Genomic DNA, 25,453 nt, shown 5'->3' on the forward strand with positions numbered 1-25,453 from the left:
TTTAAATTAAAATTTCTGTGTAAAGTAGACCAGAGATTTTTTTGTTACTTTGGTTTGGGTCCACCCTACAGCTATGTCTATCCTTCACCCATCTTTAGATGAGAATTTGATGATTTCTTATGATGCTAGTTGCAGTTTTCCTCTAGCTATCATCTGTGTTTCTCAGTGGTATTTTAATCTGATGCTTATTTTCCTTACAGGTTAACTATTCAAGCTCACCATTATATGGTCTGTCCTTCATCTTTCATTGAAGGAAAATATGATGAAAATAGCGTCTGTGAGTGGTATCATATTAGCTGAAAGTGTGGGGGAAAGTGAAGTCCCTATGACCAAGCATTCTTTAAAAGGCTTTTTCTTCCTCATATTCTTTTCCAGGGAGGAGGGGTGTAGCACAGTTAATCTCATTTAAGAACTTAGCTTGCCTAAGTTCTTTTCTCAGACATGGTATCTCCAGGTCATTGTACGCTGACTTTTGTGCACTATCTTTTTTTAATTTCATGGACAAGACTCTAGGTAAATCACTCGCCTTTTAGGTAGAAAGGTTAAGAAATACAGTTATTTTAACAAGACTGTCAACCTGGACATGGGTTTAAAGCCTCTCATGAGTGTATACTATGGAGGTATATCTGTAGCCATATCTCCTGCTACAGAAAGGCACCTGTAATAACTTTTCCAGGGAATGCCCCATTCTTGAGATCTGCACAATGGATACCTGAAGTTCTATGCATTCCTTCACCAAGCCAAGCATGAAGTAGCACTTGGAAGAGTATCTTGAATTTGCGATCTTCATACAGCTTCTGACAATCCTTTTCATGCAACCTGTGAGTGCAGGGAGGTAATGTTCATAGTGATCCATGTTTTAAAAGTGGGCAAACACTCCAGAGTAGTTACCAGTACCATGAAGTTCTTCCAGACTAAGACACATACGGCTAAAACATTTTTTTTCTGCCCCTGTATCTTACTCCATGGATTATGTGTTGTGCTGTACCTGGATATGCTGTGGTAGCATGTTACCAAAGAAGCGCAAGAAAAGGGTGGAGTATGAATGTGACCTAAGGATATTGCTATGCTAAAGTATTTTCAGGAAGTTTTGATTATTTAGTTATAGACATGTAATAAGTTGAATGTGCATACATACACACCATGCACACTGAAGAACTCATAAGTGACACTTTTAAGGTAGGCGTCACTGTGTGTGCACTTTCTTCTGACAAAACTAGTGGTTAGTTGTAGATATCAGCAGGAATTCTACTGCCTTAATGCTACAATCCTAACTGTTAGAGCATTGTGGCCAGGCTCTAGAGCCAGTAGATGCATTTAATATTTCTTACCTAAAACTTAATTGTTTTCCCAAGTCCAGTAGATCAACCAGTGGAAGATAAAGTTTGAATACTGTTTGAAAATTTGGGGGTTTTCATATGACCTACAAAAAGTTCTTCCCCCTTGGGATGCGTAGAAATTCAGTGTTTTTCTCAGCTGAAAATTGCTTTGCTTTTGATGTTGCAATATTTAGACACTTCACACACATTAATAGTAGTTGTGTATAAGAGTTGATTTGTGTCACGAGGCAGAGTTGTGTGACATTAAGTATATCTCTTCTTTGCTATGAGTAATCTGAACTAAAACAGGATGAAATCTGAACGTGTCAAAATAACATTTGTTGCTTTATTAAAGGATTACAATATTACAGGGGTAATCTAATATATTAATAACCCTACTTTCAGTTATATACAACACATGCTACATCACACATCAGTTTAATGCACATCATACTGTTGTAAAGAAGTGATGAGGTAATAAGGGAAAAAGTGTGCAAGCATGTGCACACAAATGCACAGTAAGTATCATACAGGTTTACTGAAAAAAAATTGAACTTCTAGAGGCTTTTGCTCTCCCTCTTATATGCATTCTTTGACTTTTTCATAGTAGCTGCTGTTTTGAAATGGGTGTTATAACAATCTGTTCTAGAAACCTGTCTCAGAAGAATATTAGAATTATTCCAGTCTGTGTTTCATAGTTGTGACTGACCTCTAAATATAGATGAGTAAATCTGTTTAATAATTTGACAGTAATATGTTATAATGGTGAAATATGGTAAATATAACTTCTCTTGGCTACAGGTAACTTCTTTATATAATTTTCATCTACTGGCTAAGGATATTAAATAGCTTATATATTGGTATCCATCATTTGCCTGCAAAGTTGGATAGTCCCTTTAATTTATATCCAGCCATTTCTGATTACAGAGGCTACATAGCAGGTAATGACTGAAGTCAGGTACAAAATACTGTGACAGTTGTTGCGTAGTATAACATGTTGGCTATACGGCATGTTATATCTGTTGTAAGTCTGGATTAATTTCCATATGCAGGTAGCTACTTCATTTTGGTAAGAAAAATCATTAGGGTTTTTAATCTAAAATATTTGAATCAAATGTGAATTCTAATTTATAGGAGCAGATTATTAAAAATGCTCAAAGTGAAGGGGAAAGGCTGGATTTATCGCGACAGTAATGGTTTGAGTATCTGCTCTTAAAATCAAATTATATAGTACTACCTTTATTCATGGCAGTTAACAAAGATTAAATCAGAATAATCACACTAATGTACATATACCAGCTACACAGTTCAAAGGATACAATTTCCTGTGTCAAATGGTTGCTCGTAATAATAATAATAAAACTCTTGCTGTACAGTTTGTAATATTTCCTGTATTTGAGAATATTTATACATAATATAACATACAAAAATATTTAAATGTTGTGGCAGTATTTTTACCATCCAAACTTAATTTACAGGGAATAAAAACCGGAAAGTTTATCTACAGTCCATCTAAACTGCCAGTTCTAAAAGGCTTAATATAACTACTTTGAGTACCAAGAGGTGTTCTGAATGTTATGTCATTTCAGTTCCTTTTTTTTCTTCAGCTTTTTTTCCCTGGAATGATTCTTGAAAATATAATATACAAGCCCTCACATGTTAGCAATAAATGTACAATATCTTACATTCCTCATTTCTGAAAAGATAATTCCAGGTAATAACATCATAGCTTTACATGATTTTTAGAATAAGACAGCAAACCAAGAGAATTATTTCAGTGGAATGTGTTGGGGTTAGGTCTTATCATCATAACAACTTTCTTTAATGAATATGATCCCCCCCGGAATTCAGCCCAGTATACACCATCCTGATATCGACTGCGGTAGTGTCCTCCACGATACCAAACTCCATTGAGATTTGAATGAGCACATGCATTGTACCACCATCCTCCCTTCTGGTAGTGAGCACAATTACCTGCAAAAGAAAGCTCTGATTCAGTCTTAGGAGTAAATGAAAAATCTTACAGCAAGCAAGCAAGCTAAGCACAAAACATTTTTTTTTTTTTTTTTTTTTTTAAAACTGTGTGTTTATACATGTAGATATTATGTGGTACGAGGTGAATTTAGGCTTCTTCAGGAACCAGCTCTGTAGTTAGGTTCTACAGATAGACTCAGTAGTGTTACTCTCCCTTGCTGGAAAATTTGTTTGCATTACTGTCTCAAATAACTCCCCATAGCATATTTTACAGAAATGATAAATATTTCAATGAGAATTTTTGTTTCAGTGTTAGTACATATAAGGGTTGACACATCAGTTTGTGCTTCATAAGGTACTGATTGACAAATCTCTAAAAATGTAATTTCTTTTTTTGTGTTTGACCATAAGTATTTTTCCTTTTTAAAAAAGAAGGGGGAAAAAAAGGGGGTGGGGGGTGGGGAGGTGGGAGCAAAAAAAGCAAGGCAACTGAAAGGGACCTTGTACCTGTGTATACATCATGGTCCCGGTCCAGCGTGGTGAACTGTTTACCATTGTGCCAAGTGAAAGAATCTCCCGCATTGCCATTGTAGCGTCCCAATCTCAACTTGTAATATTCGCTTTCTGGCTCCAGTCTGAAGCTAGCATACTCAGCAAATACTTTTCGACCTGACCAGTCTTCCATTGTTATGAGCAGTTTGTAGTTGCCTTGATTTGTTAACCAATAAATATTTTCTAGTCCGAGCCAATATTCTCCATCTATATTACCGAATCCTTGCTGTAAAGGAAGCAAGAGAAGCATGTTAATATAGTGCATCTGTTTTAGTGGTAAATCTGAGTGTATTCTTAAGTAGAAAACCACAGTAATTTATTTTATAGAGACTTCCTCTTCTTGTGTGGAACACACAAGTTCCTTTTCAAGTAAGCTGTTGGCCAGACTCTAAAATCACCCTTTAAGTTAACTTTACCAATAATTTTTAGAGGGTAGAAAACATTAAACTGCTCACTTGTCCTAACCTTGTATGTCTCCCAGTTCCTGAAAAAGTTGACAGATCCATCCAGCCGTCTCTGAATGACTGTCCAGCCACCAGGGTCGTGCCGTTGATCACACCAGACCTGCATAAGCTGGTTTGTGTTTTCTGGTTTTACAAGGTAGATGGAGCTTGTATCATGGCCATCTTCTAGTGCTTGTAGACAGTCTCTCCAGGGCCCTGTGTCAACAGAAGGACTCTGCATCAAAAGGCAATCGAGCATCTCTTTAATGCAAGACAGTATTTGAATTGGTAGCTTTTTACAGTAGATTTGCTTTTGCTGAATAGTGCGTTTGTTTTTCCTCTTATTGAAGGTACGGTGTCCACTAAGTGTTTTCAGACAGATTCATTTGTTGTAACTTTTATTTCCAGAACATTTCACAATGTATTAGTGATAAAGGTAGATTTAGTTAGTTAAAAGCAGCTGCACTTAAAACATTGATTATATCTTCAAAGAAACTAAATATAAATGACTCCATGGATAATTATTAATATTAATTAATTAATATTAATAATTTACTTTAGAAATCAAAATGGTAAGTTTGACTTTGTTTCTGTCTTTGAGAAATTCAGCTTTTTAGATCCCCAAAAATGTCACTGGCATGGACATTAACAATGGCACCAGCAACATAAATTAAGAATGTAGGTGTTACTGTTGCCACCTTGATAAATGACAACACAAAATAGAAATGTAAGATTTGTAAGATGGAGTGTCTGCTTACATAGTGAGAGAAATTTTAGATAAATGAGAAGATAAAATACTTCATATTCACAGGAATTACAGATAATGCTCTCCTGTTTTCAGGAGAATGCATTTTTTTCCTTGAGTTTAGTAGACCCCATAAAGAGCTTACTCTTTTTGAAATTATCTTACATTAATGATTTTTAAAGAAATTTTATCCAATAGGAAGATAGTTAGATTCCATTTTTATGAGTCTGAGAAATTTAGATATAAAAGATTTAGGAGTCTGTGTTGATATCTGCAGATAGTCTCCCCCAGCTGCTTCGCTGCCGAAGCAGAAGAGTGAAGTCAACAAGAATCCTCAGTATTAGAGACCCTTGATTGATTTTTTTTTTTTTTTTTTTTTCCCCACACACAAACACTGAAGGAAGAAGGCTTGTCAGATCTTCTCGTGTGGAGTCTTAATGAAGCATATGTTGCTACCAAGAGTAATTTCTCTTGTAAATTATTTCAGTTCATCTACCCTTTTTCATAATTCACTGTCCAACACTGGTAGTGGTAGTGCTACCCTTGTACTCAGTAAATGAGTTAGTAATAAATTAGTTTTATAGAAACAACCTTGGTGTTGTGGGAGGTTGGGGGTTTTTTGGTCTTTTTAACTAGTTAATCAAAAAATCAGTGTACCAAGAGGCAATCCAAGTTGTTGGTCTGTGGCCATGCTGTGTTGGCCTTGTTTCCTTAGTCATATTCACAGACCAGGAGTGCTGCTTCTAAGCCCCTTCTACATTTCTGTTGTGCCTAACTGTTCAGATTTCTGGCAGTTTAGATGTAGATGCAGTATTCAGTGACACAGTTGCATGGCTTATTATGAGAGATAGAAGAAGATAAATGTAATGAATGCTGGTAATTTAAATTGCTCTTGTTTATTTTATCACAATTTGTACGTAGTGGCACTTACTAAAAACAAAAAAAGAACTTGTCTGTTCAAGTCATTATTGAAGAAACTCCTAAAATAGTCAACCACAGATCTTTGATCTTGTCTTCATAAAAATAAATATATAGCAGTATATGATGTAGTGTTTACAGCTTTCTAATCTTGAAGTTTCTTTCTAGGCCCCGTGGCGACAGTGCCCTATGGTACATGATTCTTTTCTCTGAAAGTGCTTTAAGATGAACATAAACTATTATAAATACTTCAAAGCAGAATTTGCTGCTACTTTTCCATGACAGGTGTTTTTTCGTCAGATACTACACTTTCCAAAATTTTGTCTAAGGTGTTTAGTCTAAGATTTGTCATCTGCTGTCAGAAATGAAAGGGAACATACTAAAGACAACTGGCCCCAGCACAGATCTCTGTAAGACACCATGGTTAACTCTGCCTCATGAAAAAAATACTTAATTAATTAGGGGATTTTTATAATTTATTTATGTGAGGCTCTTTGTACTTTGTAGCAGCTTTATTTAAACACCTTTAGTAAGAAACCTGTTCAGTGCTTTCTGGAAATACATAGGGACTGTATATCAACGAGAACTCCATCTGCATAGGCACCAAGCCCTTCAAATATCTCTAAAAGTGATACCAAATTGGTATAACAAAACCCAAGTTGATTCTTATTCAGGGTGATTGGATGATGGTACGTAATTCAGATTTGTTTACTGCTTGTTATACTGTTCTTAGCATATTTTCTATCAATTAGTGGATTTTTTTTCTTTTTTTTTCAGTGTCACATTTGCCACCTCTCATTCCTCACATACTAAGGCAATTTTTGGTGAGAGACTACACAGTAGTTAATTGTTTTGTATTCAGTTTCCTTTAGAACTCTTGGGGAATGTGCTTTACTCTTTGCAGTTTGTTAGTATTCACTTCTTTCATTGGCTTTATAACCTCTTCTACCAACATTTCAGTTTAACACAGGAACCTCAAAGTGTCCCCTCAATGACTACTCATATAAAAATTAATTTAGATTTTCTACTGTTGCCTTAATTTCTCTGACTATATCTTTTTATCTTTCCCTATAAACTTCTAGTCACGCTTCCTGTTCCTGATGTGTTAGAAATCAGATTTATTATGCCTTTTTTTCCTTTTGCAAGTCGTTCTTAAGATTTTAATGTGTCTTTATATTTAACCTGACTCTCTATGTTCTTTTCTTATTTCCTGATTTGTACATGGCTTTAGTGCTTTGAATGATGTTGTCTTTTCTTACAATACTGCTCTTTTACCAAGCCGCTTAACCATGACAAGATTTGCTAGTCTTCTCAAAGTCTTTTATTTTTAGATGGATGGATAGGTCTGAATTTCCAGTAGGGTATCTTTAAATAGTCTCTATGGTACTTGAAAACATTCTACCTTTTCAGTTAACACTTCTAGTTTATGCATTGGTGTTACAATATTCTGCTATTTTGTGTCATTTGTGTCTCCAAGTTTCTGATTGGCTATTATATCAAATCTTGCTAACCCCCCCAACTATCTAGTTCTTGGAAATTTTTTTTGTTTGTTTTTTGTTTGTTTGCTTTTGTCTCTTTGGGTTTTGGTTTTTTGGTTTGTTTTGTTTAAGTGGTAATATTTGTTTAGAAGCATATATATGTTTGGCTTAGCCTCACATATATATTTTGGTCTAATATTTCTGTGCCCTGTTTAAATAATCTGTCTTTCAGATTACACTTCAGCATTTCTTACTTGAATTTTGTCCACTACTCCTATCCAAAGATTTTACTTGATGGTACAAAATCTGCGTTACTTCACTTAAAGGGTATATCAGTTTAAACCATCTGCTTCATTAAGCCATAATTATCAGTATGAATATATATTGTCTGTGTTCTTATTATGTATGTTCATTTTTGTATACTACTAATGCCTTTTTTTAAAAACTCTGTGACCATATAAAATTAGCAATACACTGTATGTTAATACTGCATTGACCTTAGCATTACTGTTTGCTGTTTATTACTATTTAACTTTATTTTTTATAATGCAGCATGGATTTAAAATGTTTACCTAAAGGTTTTATCTGGTAGAGTATAATAAACAGGTTGGTGTGCATGTTTTCCCAGGAATAATGTCTTCTATGACAATTGCGCAAGAAAACATATATTTCGTAATTGATATAACTGGCTACTAAATGTTTTGTTCCCAGAAAAAGATTGTTGGGTAAGGATGATGAATCAAATTCATTCAGTTTTCACGTTCAACTTCCATTTGTCTTGTATCTCGTCATCTTCCAATGTTGCACTAGCACATGTATACAAAGGAAGAGTTTTTTTGATAAGCTACTCATGTAAGTCTGTTTTATACAGCAGATGTAGCAGTGCTTCACATAATAGCGTTTGTCCTGTTGTGTGTAGAATTCTGCACTCTAGTAAATTGTTTTTTCAGATCTAGTTTAATTATTGACACTGTGGGCTTTATAAACTAACACTCATTGTAGATAAACCACATCTGCTTTTTTGCGTGGGCATATTAAAACTTGTAGTTGTTAAGCATTAATGCATAAAGTAGTTGGGGTTTGGTGAGTCATAGCCCTACATCCCACCCCAAACCTCTGGGTAATAACTCCAAGAAAGGAGTTGTTGTTAGTGTCACAGCTAAACTATTTCATCCTGAAGTCTTTTATTAGGCTTTTAGCTCTTTCATGCAAGTCTAAGGAGCAATGTTCCTAAATAGGACTATAGAAATTTTACTTGGAATTCATATTTTCCTTAGTAGAATGGAGTAAAATACAATTGTAGTTATTTTGAACAATCTCTGTTGTTGACTTTAGGTGACTTACTGGCTATTTACGATTTTGTTGTTGTTGTTAATTTTTCTGTAGAACTTCAGTGTTGTGTACATGTTCAGTTTTGCAGACAGAATTAAACTTACCTAACTTATTCTTTGGGGCATGAGTGGGAAACAAGAATGCAGAAATAAGAATTCGCAGCAAACTATTTATAGATAAAATTGCAAATTCTTCTACTCGGAATCAAAACCAAGTATTTTTTACGTTTTCCTTTATTTTTGCAAAGAACCAGCAACAGGAATGTTGGGGTGTTTTGTGTGCCTCATAAAATAAGACTTTCTGGGAAATGCATGGATCAAAGCATGACACTAGTCCTTGCAGAGAAATTAACTTGTCTGTTACAGAGTGTGTATCTCTAAAATTACTTTATATCCAGTGATGATGCCCACATTTTACAATGCATTCTTTCAGTTTCTTTTCTCTAGAACATTTTACCATGAGACTGAGGTTCTTTAATTTATCTACATCATGTTTTTATGATTTACTGCCAATGTTGTTATGCAGTCATCAGCTTTTGTCATCTTGGAGGCAATAGACTATGATGTCTCTGTTGAAATATCCAATGCTTCAAATATTCCTAATAAATTTTTAACAAGACGTTAGCTATTCTTCTATGCCTTACCTCTCAAATCTGACACACTATTTTTTGTTATTTGGCTAGTTGTTTTGGCTTACTTTTGTGAATAAGGAGAAAATATTCAGTTGTACATTTAAATCACACTACACAGTAAATTACAATACCAGGTAGGGAAAGATACTTCAGACATGACAGGGAAATACTTCTAAATGACTGTCTTGTTTTAGATCATAGTCATAATGTTTTGTTCTGAAGTACCTTCCTCTGAGTGTAGGCATACGAGTCTAGTGTCCTAGGATTGCATAAAGTTATTACAGAAAAGCTCTGAAGATTTTAAATTATAAGTAACTTATGAAGTAGGTTGTTTCAAAAGTATTCATGTAGAAAAAAGATGAGCACTTTATTATATGTAAGTGGTGTGTGTAGAACTCTCTTAAGTTGGTTAAATTCATTTCTGTGGCAGTTCTTATGCTCTCCAATTCAGATTGCTGTTTTGTGACTGAGGTAAATGTGACTGTGCCAGTCATATTATTGGTTGGTCAGCAATAACAGATATTGCCCCCTTTTTAAAAAAAAAAATCAGGGAGCAATTGTGTAAAATTTCTCTATAGTGTATGTGCTGCTGTTAGGAGTAAAGGACAGTTCTTTTACTAGATACATCTGTCTGGTAATTAGTGTTTTTATAATAATAAAATGTAAATCTTCCTTCTGAAGTATAAGTATGCTTTACAAACAATGGTCATCTTATCTTTCCTTGAAAAAGTGAGAGCATCCTGACTTTCAGATAGGTAGTTTTGATAAAATCACCTCTAGGGAGTCAAGCAGGCCTTTGAGAAATAGTACCTTTGTAACCTGAACAGTACCTGTTCACTGGCACAAACGTATTTAGCTACAAAAATACTTTTGTAGTATTGGATGTATAGGATGAAGACAGAGCTGTATAATGAAGAGACCACACATTTACGTTTACTGTAAAGACCAGAATAGGTTTTGATAACCGATTGTGTGAAGTGTATTGTATCGCTTTGGACTTGCACCCGCCTTTGCCAAGTTGAAGAATGTGAAATAAGTTTTTAAAATTGTGTCTGTGATTTTGCTAACCCAAACCACATGATTACTCTCCCAACCCTGTCTTTTTGTCTTGCATCTCCTAAATTTCTGTCTTCCGCGGTCATTAATTCTGTTTGGATTCTTTAAAAAATTCTCTAATCGTATTTTATTTCTTGACCTTAACTCAAACAATTAAGTTGTACTAAACAAAATATTTTCTCTTTTTTTTTTTTTTTTAATGTGTAATTTATAAAAGAGAAAAGGGAAGGGGGCTAGGATTAGAATCATAGAATGGTTTGGGTTGGAAGGCACCTTTAAAGGTCATCTAGTCCAACCCCCCCTGCAATAAGCAGGGACATCTTCAACTGGATCAGGTTGATCAGTGCCCCGTCCAGCCTGAACTTGACTGTTTCCAGGGATGAGGCATCTACCACCTCTCTGGGCAACCTGTGCCAGTGTCTCACCACCCTCATCGTTAAAAATAATTTCTTCCTTATATCTAGTCTGAACCTACCTTCCTTTAGTTCAAAACCATTACCCCTTGTCCTATCACTACAGGCCCTACTAAAAAAGTCTGTCCCCATCTTTCTTTTAAGCCCCCCGCCTTTAAATATTGAAAGGCCACTATAAGGTCTCCCTGGAGTCTTCTCTTCTCCAGGCTGAACAACCCCAACTCTCTCAGCCTGTCCTCACAGGAGAGGTGCTCCAGCCCCCTGATCATCTTCATGGCCCCCCTCTGGACCTGCTCCAACAGGTCCATGTAATTGCTCTTATGAATTAGAGTTTCACCCAATTCTGCTTTGCACTGATATTTTCACACTGCATAATGTTTCACGGAATGAGATGTCATATTCCAAGCTCTTATATATGTCTTTCATGGATTTGGTGAGACTCAGTAATCATCCATAGTGCTTAATGGGGAACAGGAAGCTTGGATCCTTGTAGCTTTTAATTAATTTAAAATCATTAGTACAAATCAAAGGGAAATGAGATTTGGTTTAAAACAGTGAAGTAACTTAAGCCTCACTTTCTCTGCAGTTTATGTGCATAATTAGCTTAAATGTTGTTTGGTTTTTGATACTTGTTGCCTGCCTCTTCCAGTGAGTTACCAACTTCCAACTGTATCTGTTGGGAGAAGAATACAGCAGATAAAAAATATATAGCAAGCTTTTGGAATCTGTTAGGGATAGGTTTTTCATAAATATCTAAAATAGAGAAAGCAAAAAAACCATGGGATAGATTACATTTGATCCTAGTAAGTAGGGAAGAACTGATTGAAAATGTGAAATGGAAAGCAGTGTAGGTGATCTTGATCATGAAGTAATGGAGGCCACAGTTCTTAAGAAAGGAAAGTGAAAAGCAAAACAAAGAAAATTAACTTAAATACAATAGATGTCAGCAAATTCAGAGAATGTGCAGAGAAAATGCTTTAGACAGTTAGTCCAAGTTTGTTTACAAGAGTTTACAAGTTTGTTAAAGAGTCTCTGAGGACATTGCAATAGATTTTGCTATTGTAGAAGGCGGCTTGGGAAAATGATAAGAAACTGACCTGGCTAAATCATGACCTTTCCAGTAGCTTTGAAAACATGAAGAAAGCTCAGATTAAGTAGATGCTAGCTCAAAGTACTAGGCATGGCTGGTTGTTCGTGGGGTTGGTTTGTTTATTTGTTTTTAACAAAACAACAACCAAAAAAAACCCCAAAAAACAAGTGTGGACAAATGTACAAAATGAAAAAAAGCTACTGAGAGTAGTAAGACTGTAGTAAGTCTGTGATCAAGGGAAAATACTGGTCTGCTACTTTGTGAGGAAGGAGAGCTGTCAACAGATTAAACTGAGAAGGCATTTAATATTTTTCTTCCATTTTGCTTCAGTTTTCATTGCACAGGTTGGCTAGGATCAGATGGTTAGTACAGCCAGGAGCTTTGGCAAAGGTTGAGAACTCAAGACACAGTACAGAAAGGATTGGATAAAATATAGGTGGATTTTTTTCCAGTGGCTGGGCAGTTGTGGTGGTGGTGAGTTTTGTTTGGTTTGTGGCATGTTGGTTGTGGGTATGGGGGGCAAGGGATGTGTTTTTGTGGGTTTTTCATAGTTCATTCCAGACACCTGGCTGAACCATCATTTACAGCATTAATTGTGGAGAGGGATTTTGTTTGAGATGTGCTTTGTGAGTGAAGAACATTCTGGAGGATGAGGAAAAGGTACTAAATGTTCCTTGCCCCAAAAGAAAGGCGGGGAGAGGGGAGGAAGATACCCTGGAAGTGAAAGGTTAAATAGCTTAACTTCAGTTGCTGGAAATTTGCTTGAACAAATCAAAAATGCTGCAAACAAGAAAATAAGGAGGGAAATTAATATTATAATGGATTTGTGCAGCAGAAATGTGAGACTTCTTTTTCTGGTTAGTTATATAGATAAGGGAGAAGTAGCAGATGTCAAATCTTATCTTAGAGTCATGGACTTCGGAAGGCATCTCTGGAGATCAACATGAAAAATAACTGGATAAGCAGCACTTCCTCAGGTGAGGGTCTAGGGGTTCTACAGGGTTGCAAGTTGGTTATCAGTCAATGTTTTACTTTGCAAAGAACGGAAATGCTATAAAAGTACTATACGCATGAAGTAACTTTTCTCTTCTGCTATGTGATGGTGAAGCCTCAGCTCCAGTTTGGGTACTTGAAAGAAAGAGGAGGGTGTGGACCAATTAATGAGTTTTCAGAAGAGTGTAAGAGGAAGGGGAAAGGTCTTAAAAGAACACTCGAAAGACATTTCACTTACAGAAAGGTAGGCAAATACTGTACTAAGCTTGAACCTACTTTGAGATCAAAGTCAAAACGTAATTACTGAAAAGGCCATCCTGTAGTGTATTGCTCCAAAGAAATTGTAGTAGACCTGATTTTCTCCTGATTAACATAGAACATTAGAATCATGATATTTTTGGCTGAGGTTCTGCATGCCACAATGCAAGCTTTGGTGAATTAATCTCTGGCAATAGTGTGAAATAACTGCTTTGTAGCAAAGTGTTTTAGAGACTGTGTTTAGACTGAAACACCTGCTCAGGTTTCTTTCATTGTGGATATTTCCATGGAGAAATGTCTTTTTTTTTTTTTTTTTTTTTTTAAAATGTGGCAGTTGCATTATTTGATAATTCTTAAGAGTTTGACAATGTCATTTGGAAAATGTTACAAATAGTCTTGGAATATATTCTGAGTGCAGTTCATGAGCCTTAGTTTCAGATGTCTGTGGGTCCCCTATCTTTTTCTGAAGCAAGTACATGTTGCCCACACACTGAAGAACAGAATTGTCTTGTATGGGACACATAATACTTGAACTATTTTTTTTAAATATGTGGGACCATAGGTGAAACTGGATTCTTTACCTGTCATTTCTTTATCATGTAGATCAATTCATCTCTAATGCGATTTCAGATGCCTCTAATCTTGCTTATGGCAGAACTCCCAAGACTCTTAATGCGGGCTGTATAATATCCCTTACTATTCCACCACTTGCTTCCCTTTGCTCATGTCTTAAGAGTGCAAGTGCCCTGTGTGAGGTACAGAGCAGATACGTATTCCTTTTTGAGTTACACAAGCACAAAAATTATCACATGCTAGATCAACAAACTTGTAATAACTTCATAAATCTTTACACAAAAAGTGTCAAACCCCTTCAGATGTCATGAATTTTAGCAGTTTGGTCTTGGGCACAGGTAAATAAAATTTAGATGGTTGACTGTTGATTAGTAATAGTTTTCTGCAGCTCCTTTATCTCATACATGCAATATAAATGGTGGGTTGGTCTTGGCAAAGTAACATGAGAAAACTCTGTGGGGCTAGTGTGTCCGAATCTGTTAGACATTCAGAGTTCATTTTTTTGCTTTCTTTTTGTGCTTGTACTACAACATGTATATTAAAAATACACAAGATAGATACACAGACAACGTCAAATCTAAGAACTCTCAGTTAGTTCAAAGTAATTAACTTGCATTTATTTTGCTAAATAAATAAATTCTGTCTGCATTTTTGATATTACAATTAAAATGTTGTCCACTGCATATTAGCATAAACTAATGTAGACATATCAATAATATTACTTACCAGATGGTTTATCAGTTGAAGTTGGAATACTAGTAACTGCAGGCATGGTTGGTAAGGTAGGTGGCAGAACCTTTAAGTTCTGATCACTCTGAATCTCATTAGTAGATATCTGGTTAATAATGCGATTGTAAGTAGGAGGCTGGTACACTTTATTTGGTGGCTGTGGAGTTTGTGGCAGTGGCTTTACGGATGGCATTCTTTGACAGTGTTCTTCCAGTTGGGCAATTATTATTGACTGATTATTGGCAATTGACATCAAATGTTGGTACTTGTGCTCTAAGTCTTTGTATTTGTTTGCAAGCTGCAACATATCTGCAGTTTGGTTCAAAATCTTATTCTCAAGCTGAGAAAGTTCTAAGGCATTGTCACGTTTTCGGATAATTTCATGTAGTAACTGCATATAGAGTTGTGTGACACGAGAATTCATATTTCTGCTCTCTTTTCTTAAGAGTTTAACCTCATTAACAATCCCACCATCCACCTCTACCAGTTGCTGGAGAGTTTCTATTTGTCTCTTTTGTTTAAGAAGTTCATTGTTAAGTAACTGTAATTCTTGTTTATTTACCCTGTTTTCAAGTAGAACTTCAGGCTCCTTAGAATTAACACAAATGGCACCTGTCACTCTCTGTTGAGGTACAATAAAGGTGTAAGTGCATTTGTCCTGTGGGTCACTGGAACGCTTATATCGGTTCATATAAATGAATTCTTGTTCTGTTTCCTCGTCATTGCCTTCAAATTCCTGTGTTTTGCTTGCAGTAGCTCCCACAACAGCTATTAGCATTAAACAGATGAATCTTGTTGTCATCATGATCCTCTAGTTCTGGTCAAATATTCTTCTGCAAATAACTTTTTAAACTCTGTTTTAAAATAAATTTAACAGTAAGTAACAAATAGGAAATCAATGCAAACTTACAACTGGTAATCTGTTCTAAAACTTACAAAATATTGCATAGCAACTAGTATGTCTGTGTACAAATGAGATATTTTTCTTGTCCAGCATGAACTTATGTTGGCTGAAAGGGACATCATGGGGAATAGTATCATTCTATGGCCAGAACCGTAGTTACTAGCTGATAGTTTGTCTAAAGCCTGCCAAGAACCACAAGAAACTAAGTTAATAAATACCAGGATTTGAAGAGTCCTTTCTTCCAGGCAAGTACCACAAAACTTTCCAAGATTGGTGTTTCCATTTAAATATGAATTATATTTTCATTTCTTACAGTTACAAATATAACCTTTAAATGTAAACAGAATGTAAGTTAATATGTGCTGTTAAAAGTTCTAAAAATATCAAATAGCTCATTTGCAGTATTTTATAACTGCATGTGTATTGCAGGAGATATAGCTTAGGTGAAATGTAACAATTTTACTTTAGTCAGCAGTACTGAACCTCAGAGTTTAAAAAAAAAAAAAAAGGAAAAACTTACTCTACATTAGTCCTTAATAATAAATTAAGAACTCTACTGCCCAAATATCACAGACAGTAAAATCTGTTGTTTTTCCAGACTAGTAGAATTTACAACTAAAATATTTATCGTGACTCTCACTGCAGATTGTCTTTACGCTCAGCCTGGTCATTTCACTTCATAGTCTCTTCTTGGAAGGGGAGAAACACATGCATATATGCATGGTGGACAAAGAAGACCCCAGCTATTAAAATTAGCTAGTAGTGTTTATTGACATACTGCAACAGTACCCTTTTGGTGAAATTACGCTTAGTTCTCAGAGCAGATTCATATTCAAGGTTGAAATTTCAGGCCATCACAATCTCTTAAAAAATAAGTCAATACCAGAACTTCATAGGCAACAGCTGTCTTGGAAACATGAGCTTAGCATTGTCACTACTGCCAGGAATGCCCTTATCACAAATCACTCTCTTATCAGCTGCTTGAACAGCACTTTGATATCATGTATTTCTAACAGCTTTTTGTTGTTGAATTTTAATAGGCATGTGTATATATCACCTAGTTTTCTTAAAATAAATAAAAGAGGGGGGGCAGTATGGAGCTTTTTCAGTGTATAAAGCCTGCTTGATACTTTTAAATCAAGGTGGTGTTACCATCATATTTTTCTTTGCTGGTAAAACATTGCATGTGGAATAACTATTCAGTGTTTAAATAACTGTCACCTTACTGCTTGGTCATCTTCAGTTCAATGAAATTTTTTAAATGATGTGAAATGATAGTAACAGCTGTGAGAAACTGGCATGAGTCCAGCTGAGCACAACCAACATGGATAGGTAGACGCTGGCAGACATGATGTAGGAGGGGCAGCAGAAAGAGCTAGGTTTGTTTAGCCTCCAGAAGAGAAAGTGAAGGAGACATTTGACTGCTGTCTTCAACTACTTAATGGCTGTTTTTAGAGAAGATGGATTCTTTTTGGAAGTGCACAGTGACAGTGTAATGGTCAATGGATACAAATTGCCTCAGGAAAAATTCATTTTGGGTTTTAGAAAAAAAGAATTTCACAATGAGGGTGATCAAGGACTGAGCAGTCACCAAAAGAGGTGGTGAAATCTCCACCCCTGGAAATACGAAGTTTTGATTTAGGCAAGGCTCTGAGCAGCCTGATCTAATGTTGAAATTAGCCATGCTTTGCAAGACAAAGGTGAGGTACCATCCAATCTGAACTGTTCTATGATCCTAGGCAGCTGCTAACTTTTAAGAAATTTTTCTAGAGTATCAAGGTAATGATAGATATGCATGCTTAAATAATTATTCATACTAAGAAGAGATACGGTTGTCAGTCATTCACATTTTTCTGTTGTTTTGAAATAAACCATAGAAGTTTCTGTAAATGCTTCTGTAAATGATTTAAACAAAAGTGACCAGGACTTGATCCTTCTTAAAGTTTTTGGATATATATTTTTGCCTCAGTTTCTTATTTGGAATAAACTCATTTTCATTTTGCAAACGAAAAGAAATTGTGCTTTACAGAACCTGTCAAGAATCTTGAAAACTTGTCAGATAAAAGTTGGGAGTTTGACATGGTTTCTGTAAGTAAAGGAATGTTATTTGGAGCCCTGGAAAACAGGGAACATAAATTCACCCCAGACAGCTTTAACTTGCATAATCAGCATTTGCACAGCAGGTCACACTTAGAAACCCTGGCAGTTTTCCAGGCCTCATACTTCTGCACAGATGGACTGTTTTTGCAAATGTCTCACCTACATATAGGTGTAAAATGGGTTTTATTTCACTGTTTGAATTGAAATATCTTTTTCCCCCTTCAAAAACTGTAATTATTGTGACCACTGAAAAGAAACTGTTTTTTTCTGCAGAGTTCACTTGTGTCTTTGTTACAGCATCTCATGTCTTTAATTGAGCACAGGATTTGGGGTGCACATTCTTTTCCAGGCTGAAGAAATAGAGTAACACGTAACAGTGTGATTTTTTTTTTTTCTCCAATTTTTTTAAGAACTGTTTAAGAAAAAAATGGAACAGAGTTCATCAGCCTCATCTTAACACAGCAGTTCAAACATCTTTCACAGTAAAATAGAATAGACTATTTCTGTTGGAAGGGACCTACAACGATAACGTAGTCCAACTGCCTGACCAATTCAGGGCTGACCAAGTTAAAAGCATGGTATTAAGGGCATTGTCCAAATGCCTCTTAAACACTGACAGGCATGGGGCGTCGACTACCTCTCTAGGAAACCTGTTGCAGTGTTTGACCACTGTCTGCAGAAGGTAAGCCATCAGTGAATGACATCAGCATGATTAGACTGTGCTGAAATGCTTCTCTCTCATGATCTTGCCTGCATGTCACCTTTTCTAAGGTGTTCTTCCTATAAGAAAAAACATTGGAAGGAAAAGTACATTGGTAAGAGAATGCTCCTGTACAAATAGACACAAGAACCATACTGTCTTCAGATGTCCTTCTTCCTGCAGAGTCTGTTTATGAAGTGATCTCTTAAGTCTTTTATTGTCTGTATTTGTTCAGCTAAAAAATAAAGTGTTCAGAATGAGGCCTATTTGTTGCATATTGTGATGGACTACATAACATAAATGGCAATTCTTCTTTCTGCAGTTGGATTCAAATGAAGTTCATAACCAACATGCTTGTTTGAACAATTCTCAATGACTAATCTTTCAGGGAGAAAAAAGCTTGCTGGAGGAAGTGGGGAGGGAAGCCAGAGAAACAATTTTAAGGAAGGACTTAATGCTTTTTAATATCTCCCTCTTCTTTTTGAGTAGGAGAACAACAGATTCTTAGGACATCAGAATTCCTTCCCATGGGAGAGGAAGATCTTATTTATTGATGTCTAGCACACTAGCTTTCAGTTTTCTTCTGTTGCACTTATGCCAAGTAATTGCTCATACTCTTCATACTTAACTAGTGCCGTTGCTTGCTGATCACTTGGTTCTTCCTGTTTCTCTGGCTTGGCCCCCCTCTTCCTCTCCCCTTCTCCCAGTAGCTCTTCTGCAGTGGACTGGGAGGGGACGATATTACTGGGGCCATATTTGTCCCCAGTGCAAAATTTCACTTGGGTAGCTGTAGGCTTTCAACCTCACCATTGCACAAAACTACATGATAGAAAAGCATGCTTTCAGGTTTGGTACAAATTTTCTTAATGACTGGAATACAGCATGTCTGTCTTTTATCCTTGTGCACACTGACAAAACTTCAGCAAACGAACATACAAATGAAAAACGGGAGAAGTGAAAGCAGCACACTTAAAAAGAAAGATAGGTGTCATTTTAATTAAAAAATATTGAAGCAATTTCATTTCTAGATTGTAGCTGTTCAAGATTTGTGTACTCGTAAAAGCACTTTTCATGGGAGTTGAGTTGGGACAAACTTGCCCTAGTGCAGATGCACCTAAACCCAATTTTGTGTATGTTTAGCCTACATGGCAGTATATATTACTTTATTCAGGCAAAATAATATTTTTTTTTCTGTTTGTCTTTTACCAGTGTTTAACTGCATCTGTATGAAAACTTTTGGCGGCATTGTTGTGTGGGTTATAATCATAGCATTTTTCATACTCCTAGCCAGCATAAGCACTTTGGTTAAAATTTCAGCTTGTAGACCAAATGTTGGCCTATCTGTGTATATAACTGGAAGTAGATAGTAATAAGTTGGTTTCTTTGCTCATTCATTGTTTCCCCAACTGAAGATGTTCCCATGATCTGGTGAAAAAAAGAGGAAATAAACTTTCTGAAAGGGATATCGGATGTTTCAGCATTTGATGTTTTTCCTGTCCCTTAAAGGGAAAAAGTAAATTAAATCTTTCTTTGGCTTTGCTTTGAAATATTTTTCTGTCCTGTACTCTGTCATGCTTATATGGGACTTTTGGTTAGTCAAAATATATTACCTTTTGATTGTTATGAATATCTTGAAATTTATATGTGATATTTCAACAAGATTCAAGTATTTTACCATTTAAAATTATACAGGTGTTTCACATCCTATAGTTTAATCACCATTGTGATCCTGTAATGATAAAGGTTAAAAATATTTCTATGTGCAAAGTATTACTGTTTGGCAAATGTTCACCTTTTTTTTTTAATCAGCTTGCCTTAAAAGGAAGCATTAAAGGTAGCAATGTCAGCATATGGTCTTTTTTTTTTTTTAAGCTACTTATAACAAAATACACATTTCATTGTGGATATTCCAACATGTATACTTTTTTTCATTATTTGTTGGTTCTGATGCCATGCATCAGAGGGTCTAATTTTTACAAAATAGACTGATTAATTATCTCTTTCATGTTTTATGCAATATTTTACCTATCCTTGGGATTTTTGTGTATAAAAGAGAATGAAGGTATGTCTCCATCAGATGAAGAATATGACTTGTGATAGCATAATAAAGTATCATTAAGCTTATTTGAAAATGCTACCGGTAGCCTTTCAATGCTATGGCTGTTTCTGTTGGATGAAATTTGTTCATAAAATAGAAGTTTGCAGTATTACTCTGGAAAGAAAGGAGTTTATGAAAGCCTGAGTATATACTGTCAACACTACTGTATCTAGATCTAAAGTGGTTTTGCAATGTTGAGTCTTTCAGCCACTGAGAGACTGGCATCTTGTCTCTGGGAGTTTATACTATGTTCTTTTTGCACCTACACTTTTCAGTGTTGTGCAAAAAAAAGAGCTGAGACTATAGGAAGACCACTGGATGGTAGCTGAGCACTGAACTTTATTATGCTTTACTTTGGATTACAAGTCAGTTCAAGGAGGAAGTGTTTTGATTTTTAAGGAAGACATCACCTGTACTATAGCATTTTAGAGAAATACAAAAGCAAAATAATGATCTGTGTAAATCTTGTGTGGAAAACCTTAACTAAGACAAATGTGGAAAATAATTGCCTGGCTTTCATACCAGAATATAAATTTTGTATCTTAAATGTGTTGGTATGGGTTACTCCTACAGATAAGGAACATAAAAGAACCCAGTAGGTAAAAGCCGTAGAATTGCTTCTTGCTGCCGCTCTTGTTTTTCTATATATAGTAAACTGTTATTAAGCCAGAGGACTGTTGCTATGAAAGTGTGATGCACTGAGCTATATAAATGCAGGTCTTGTACAAGTGATACATGACACTGTGTCTACCCTTGGAGACTGCTTTACAGGGAAGTCAATTTTCTGTGCTAAAACTAGGATGTTACACAAGGGGATTTCTGGGGACTTCAGTAACTATTTGAATTGCAGTATAGTTGAATTTATTGCAAAGATAATCTAATTAAAAAAAAACACTACCAATTTGATTTGAGGAGCTAATACGTCAGAACCTAGTATATGATGAAGATAGCAGAAATTCTCACTTCAAAAAGTTAGATTTTTAGTGTCTCGTATGTTGCAGCTCAGGAACTAAGGAGGCATTTTTAGTTCTCTTGGGCTTCAGTTATGATAATCATTGCAAACAAGGTGAAGGAGTAGGTCTCCTATGCGACTTTTTACACTTAAGCAGGAGTGCTCAGTAAGCTGTCAAAATAAAATAGGAATTCTCCATTTAAGTCATTGTATCTTTGGGATAACGATTTGTTTGTTTTTACAACAAACTGCTACCATTTTCTATCATTGTCACTCAACCTCCCTAAAAAGGCTCCCAGAGTACTATATCCCTTAGAAAGTTGATGCCAGAATTTGGGGGATTATTTTTTATTATTTCACTCTATTGTCTGTATATGGTTTTATTTCAGTGTCATATTTTCTTGGTTTTTTTTTTTTTTTAATAGGTGACTCATCTCATTAAAGAGTGGATAGGCAAGGTCCAGCACTCACAATTTATTCCCATCCTTGTAAATTACTCTGACTCAAGGGTTTGTAGTCTAGAGGTTGGATTAAGAGTGCATGCAGGTCTAACATGCCAGAATTGAATGCACCATAATTAAACTGATACTTCAGAGCCTTTTAGAAATAACCTGGATAGGTGAAAAAACACATATATAAGAAGGATGAGATACGCACTTTTTGCACAACACTGATACTTTCTGACATTTCCCTGTATGGTTGTTTTGACTTAGAAGAAAAAAGTAGCAGTGATATCCTACATACAGATGAGTTTAGCATAGCAAAACAAATCGCTCTGTTACAAAATTCAGTTCTGTGGGTTAATCGGTTCTTGTGTGCTGGTCATATCTAATATAATGAGGCTAGCAGTCATTTGATGGGCTGGGATGGCTTTTCCTACATACCTTACATGCTATGGTACCTTTTGTGCAGATTCCTCAAGCCTTTAGATATATAAATGAAGGCACGTTCACAAAAGGCATAGTGTTAGCTATTACAGCATTTATTCTTGAAAAGATAAACTATTTCATTTGATTGTGAATTCACACATAGTTTGGTAATTGTTCATTCTAAAGAAGAAACATGAAAAACTAGCAACAAATCTTCACTGTTTCTTTAATACTTTTGTCTTTGGTATTAAAAGGAGGTTTTAGATTAGTGCAGTTTTACATTTTAATTGGATTATAAAAGCAAATGGAGCAAGGGTGTCAAAAATATAAAATCCTACTATAAAAAGATCAGAGGGTTTGGTTTTGGTTTTTGTTAACAAACATTAGTTTTTGCTTCTGCAGAGTCCTTTGATAGTCAGTGTTTGTGGACTTACAGTTAGCTGGCATGTTCCAGGCACCAGGCCAGTAATATGATCTGGATTTCACAATACCATTGTGATAAGATAGAGAAGCATGAATTTTCTGAAGCTGCTTTCTTTCTTACTCCCTGCCCCTCTTCTCAGAGCTCATGCTCTGTTCTTACTCCTTCTCTCAAACATTCTGTTGCATGGAATTATATTAATCCATCCTCTCAATTTTTCAGGTGGTCTTCATATTTAATGTGATTTATTAATTTTTGCTTTTTTCTAAGGAGAGGGACTTCCACTGGTACAGGTTTTCTTTTAGAATTAACTCATGCAGTTTCATTTTTAGATGAAGGTTACTGCTGGGAAAAACCTGAACACTGATTTTTTTCAGTTTTGTTAAAAGGAAACGGCAATTCACAGTGAAAATATAGCACAGTAGTATCCATGCCACATGTATTAGGAAAAGCTTTAAAGTTTTGTTTGAAGTTTTAAAGTAAATATAATAGAGGATAGGGAAGGGCTGACACATAATAGCATGCAGTTTCAGTTATGAAAACATGATGTAAAACTAAGTTGAAAAAATTTAACTCCAAACTTCTGGGGGGAATAATGATTTTTGGTTTTTTGCCACTAGTTATTTGATTCCATTGTAAGCAGTGCCATACTGACAGAAACCAATTAATTGCTTAGATACTTTTATTATAATGCATTTTATACGCAGCTTTTCTGTCCACTTAAAATTGTGGTGAAATTCTGGTTCAAGCACTAGTTCATTACTCTTAAAAGGAAATACTTTTTTTCACTGAGGGTAATGGATGACTAAAACACTTCAGAATGTGAGAGTATCTTAATTAGGTCTTGGAGAACTTTTGTTTTGAAATACTATGAAGTGCTGCAAGAAACTTCAAAAGATTATGTATCTTTTGCTGCCATGTAACTTTTTTCAAGTTTTGGCAAAAGATAGGGGTTTTTTAGTTACAAGAAGTACAAATTTTCTTTCTGGATTACCAAGAATTTTAGTCATGTTGTTTGTGGATTGTTCTTTGTGCTTTACTAAAGTTCTGTCATGGATGTGGAATGTAATTATTGAGAGAGTGCACTGCTTTTGTTGTTGCTTCCCTCAACAGTGGCCTCACCTTATTTTCACTTAATCCAATCACTACCAAAAAGTGTTCATACTGTGTGTGCTCATATGTGTGCGTGCACATTGTCCATAACAGCCCTTAAACAGATTCACATTTTAATAAATGTGACTCATTTTGCCCATGAAAAATAGTAGTTAGATTATATAGTAAATATTTAATGCTTACACAATGGTATTCATACATGCTAGGCTCTTTTTTTAAATGAAGTTTTTACAAAAATCTTTCAAATATTTATTTTATAGACTCTATTGAAGTTCCAGGAACTTTTGTATCTCCTTGATCAAACATGAGTATAAGAAAGACTGAATGGAGATTTCATAATTTTTAACAGAGGTAGTCCTTTAGAAAAGTTACCACAGAAATTAGTATGTCCTAGAAAGTCTGTTGAAAAGTATATGCGTTTTCAGTGAGTCTGAGGAAGCGTGAAGCCCAAAGTTACATGTAGAATTAAATAAGATTTAAAAAAGATTTCATATTCTTGAAAATAATGGCAAGGAGGCTTTTCACTGCCTAGCATCATAAAATGTCTCAGCTATCTTTGTGGCCATATTTTAGTATGTTTTTTCCTTTTTTTTTTTTTTTTTTTTTTTTCCCCCAATAAAAAAAAGCCCAGGCTTGCTGCGTTCTGTTAGGGAGCAGTAACGACTTTGACAAGCTTATACACTCGCTCCTGCGAGAGTCAGGCTGGCTGGCTTTGCAAAGCAGTCAGTCTTTGGACCCTGGACGGACAAGACCAGCTGCATACTTTAAACGCAATCCATCGGTACTATCCGTGCTTACCCCGTCTCCTTTGGCTTCTTTCTTCGGTCCTTTACAGTCCTCTCACCGAAGGTTTCCAGAACAGCTCGTCCACAGGAGCTGTGACATCTCTCTTGGCTGGTCGTGTCAAAAGCGTAACTCGTCAGTGACCTGACGTCTACAGCTGGGCAGCCCTGTGCGCCGTGCCGGGGTTAGAGAAGGGAGTGACGAGGGGCTCTGCACAATTCCTTCTTTTCTCTTTCTCCCTTTTTCTTCCTCAAGACTTCTCACAGCCTGGCTGCCCGGGCTCGGCCCCGGAGGCGCGGGGAGACCTTCCGCGGGGGAGCGGGCAGAGCTCGACGCTCGCCTTTCAAAGCCTGGAGTCCATCACTCCGCGCGAGGCTAAGGCAGCCTTACTTGAACTTCAGCTCCTTTGTGGCAGGCTTACGTCCTGGTAGGGGAAAGAAACGCGAGCCCGCACCAAGCTGACACGTTCTGGTTGGACAACCTTCCTTCCTCCTCCCACAAGCGCCGGGGATCCACCAGCGGCAGGCGCCCTCGGGCTCCCCCCGCCTCCCGCCCCGCCGCCGGCAGCGGGGCTGCCCGGGCCCGGGCGCGGTGACCTCACGGCTGGCGAGGGGGCGGGGCCGGGCGGCGGCGGCGGGCGCTCCTCCGCGCCCTCCGCGCCGAGGGGAGCCGGGCTCCGCCGTCGGCCGTGTCGTCACGGCGCTGGCCGCGCTGAGGGGGGGTTTGTCTCGCTGAAGCGCCGTCGTCGGCCGTCACGAGCTCTGGCTCGCGGCACGAGCCGGAGCGGCGGAACGGCTGTGCCGCTGCGGTGGTCGGTGAGGGTCCGGCGGGAGAGCCGCCTGCCCGTTACGTGTGAAAACGTTGATCTGCAGAGTTAGGAAGAAACGCTGGAGAGCCTGTCTGAGGAACGTGGGTTTGGTTTTTTAGCTGGAATGCGGTGTCAGAATCTGTAACTGCGTAGGATTCGTCCCCAGAACGTCCGCGGAGGGGGGGGGGGGCGCGGGGGGCA

At 36.7% G+C, this 25,453-nt stretch overlaps 2 protein-coding genes across 10 annotated transcripts in view; one reads left to right on the top strand and one right to left on the bottom strand.

The window, feature by feature from the left end:
• RALGPS1 (Ral GEF with PH domain and SH3 binding motif 1) overlaps positions 1 to 25,453 on the top strand; it is a 134,213-nt gene that overhangs the window by 46,888 nt on the left and 61,872 nt on the right. The gene's annotated exons all lie outside the window — the stretch shown is intronic.
• On the bottom strand, positions 1,646 to 25,376 carry ANGPTL2 (angiopoietin like 2). Of its 2 annotated transcripts, XM_029999358.2 has the most exons (6): positions 24,460 to 25,376; positions 18,146 to 18,288; positions 14,502 to 15,358; positions 4,311 to 4,504; positions 3,801 to 4,071; positions 1,646 to 3,293 (listed from the first exon to the last, which is right to left on the bottom strand). In XM_029999358.2, exons 3-6 carry the CDS (start codon positions 15,307 to 15,309, stop codon positions 3,094 to 3,096), a joined length of 1,473 nt encoding a protein of 490 aa, XP_029855218.1. In that variant the 5' UTR covers positions 15,310 to 15,358; positions 18,146 to 18,288; positions 24,460 to 25,376; the 3' UTR covers positions 1,646 to 3,093. The 2 variants fall into 2 exon arrangements, with proteins under 2 accessions (XP_029855218.1, XP_029855217.1); XM_029999357.2 differs by lacking the exon at positions 18,146 to 18,288.

Source organism: Aquila chrysaetos, chromosome 24 (assembly GCF_900496995.4).
Source record: "Aquila chrysaetos chrysaetos chromosome 24, bAquChr1.4, whole genome shotgun sequence".
NCBI lineage: Eukaryota > Metazoa > Chordata > Aves > Accipitriformes > Accipitridae > Aquila > Aquila chrysaetos.

Bases quoted from the DNA above. Each gene is read 5' to 3' on its own strand.
- ANGPTL2 (XM_029999357.2), bottom strand. From the start codon at position 15,309: ATGATGACAACAAGATTCATCTGTTTAATGCTAATAGCTGTTGTGGGA. The intron at 4,505-14,501 runs GTAAGTAATATT...CTGTTGACACAG, and splicing joins TTCAACTGATAAACCATCTG to GGCCCTGGAGAGACTGTCTA. The intron at 4,072-4,310 runs GTTAGGACAAGT...CTTCCTTTACAG, and splicing joins GGAACTGGGAGACATACAAG to CAAGGATTCGGTAATATAGA.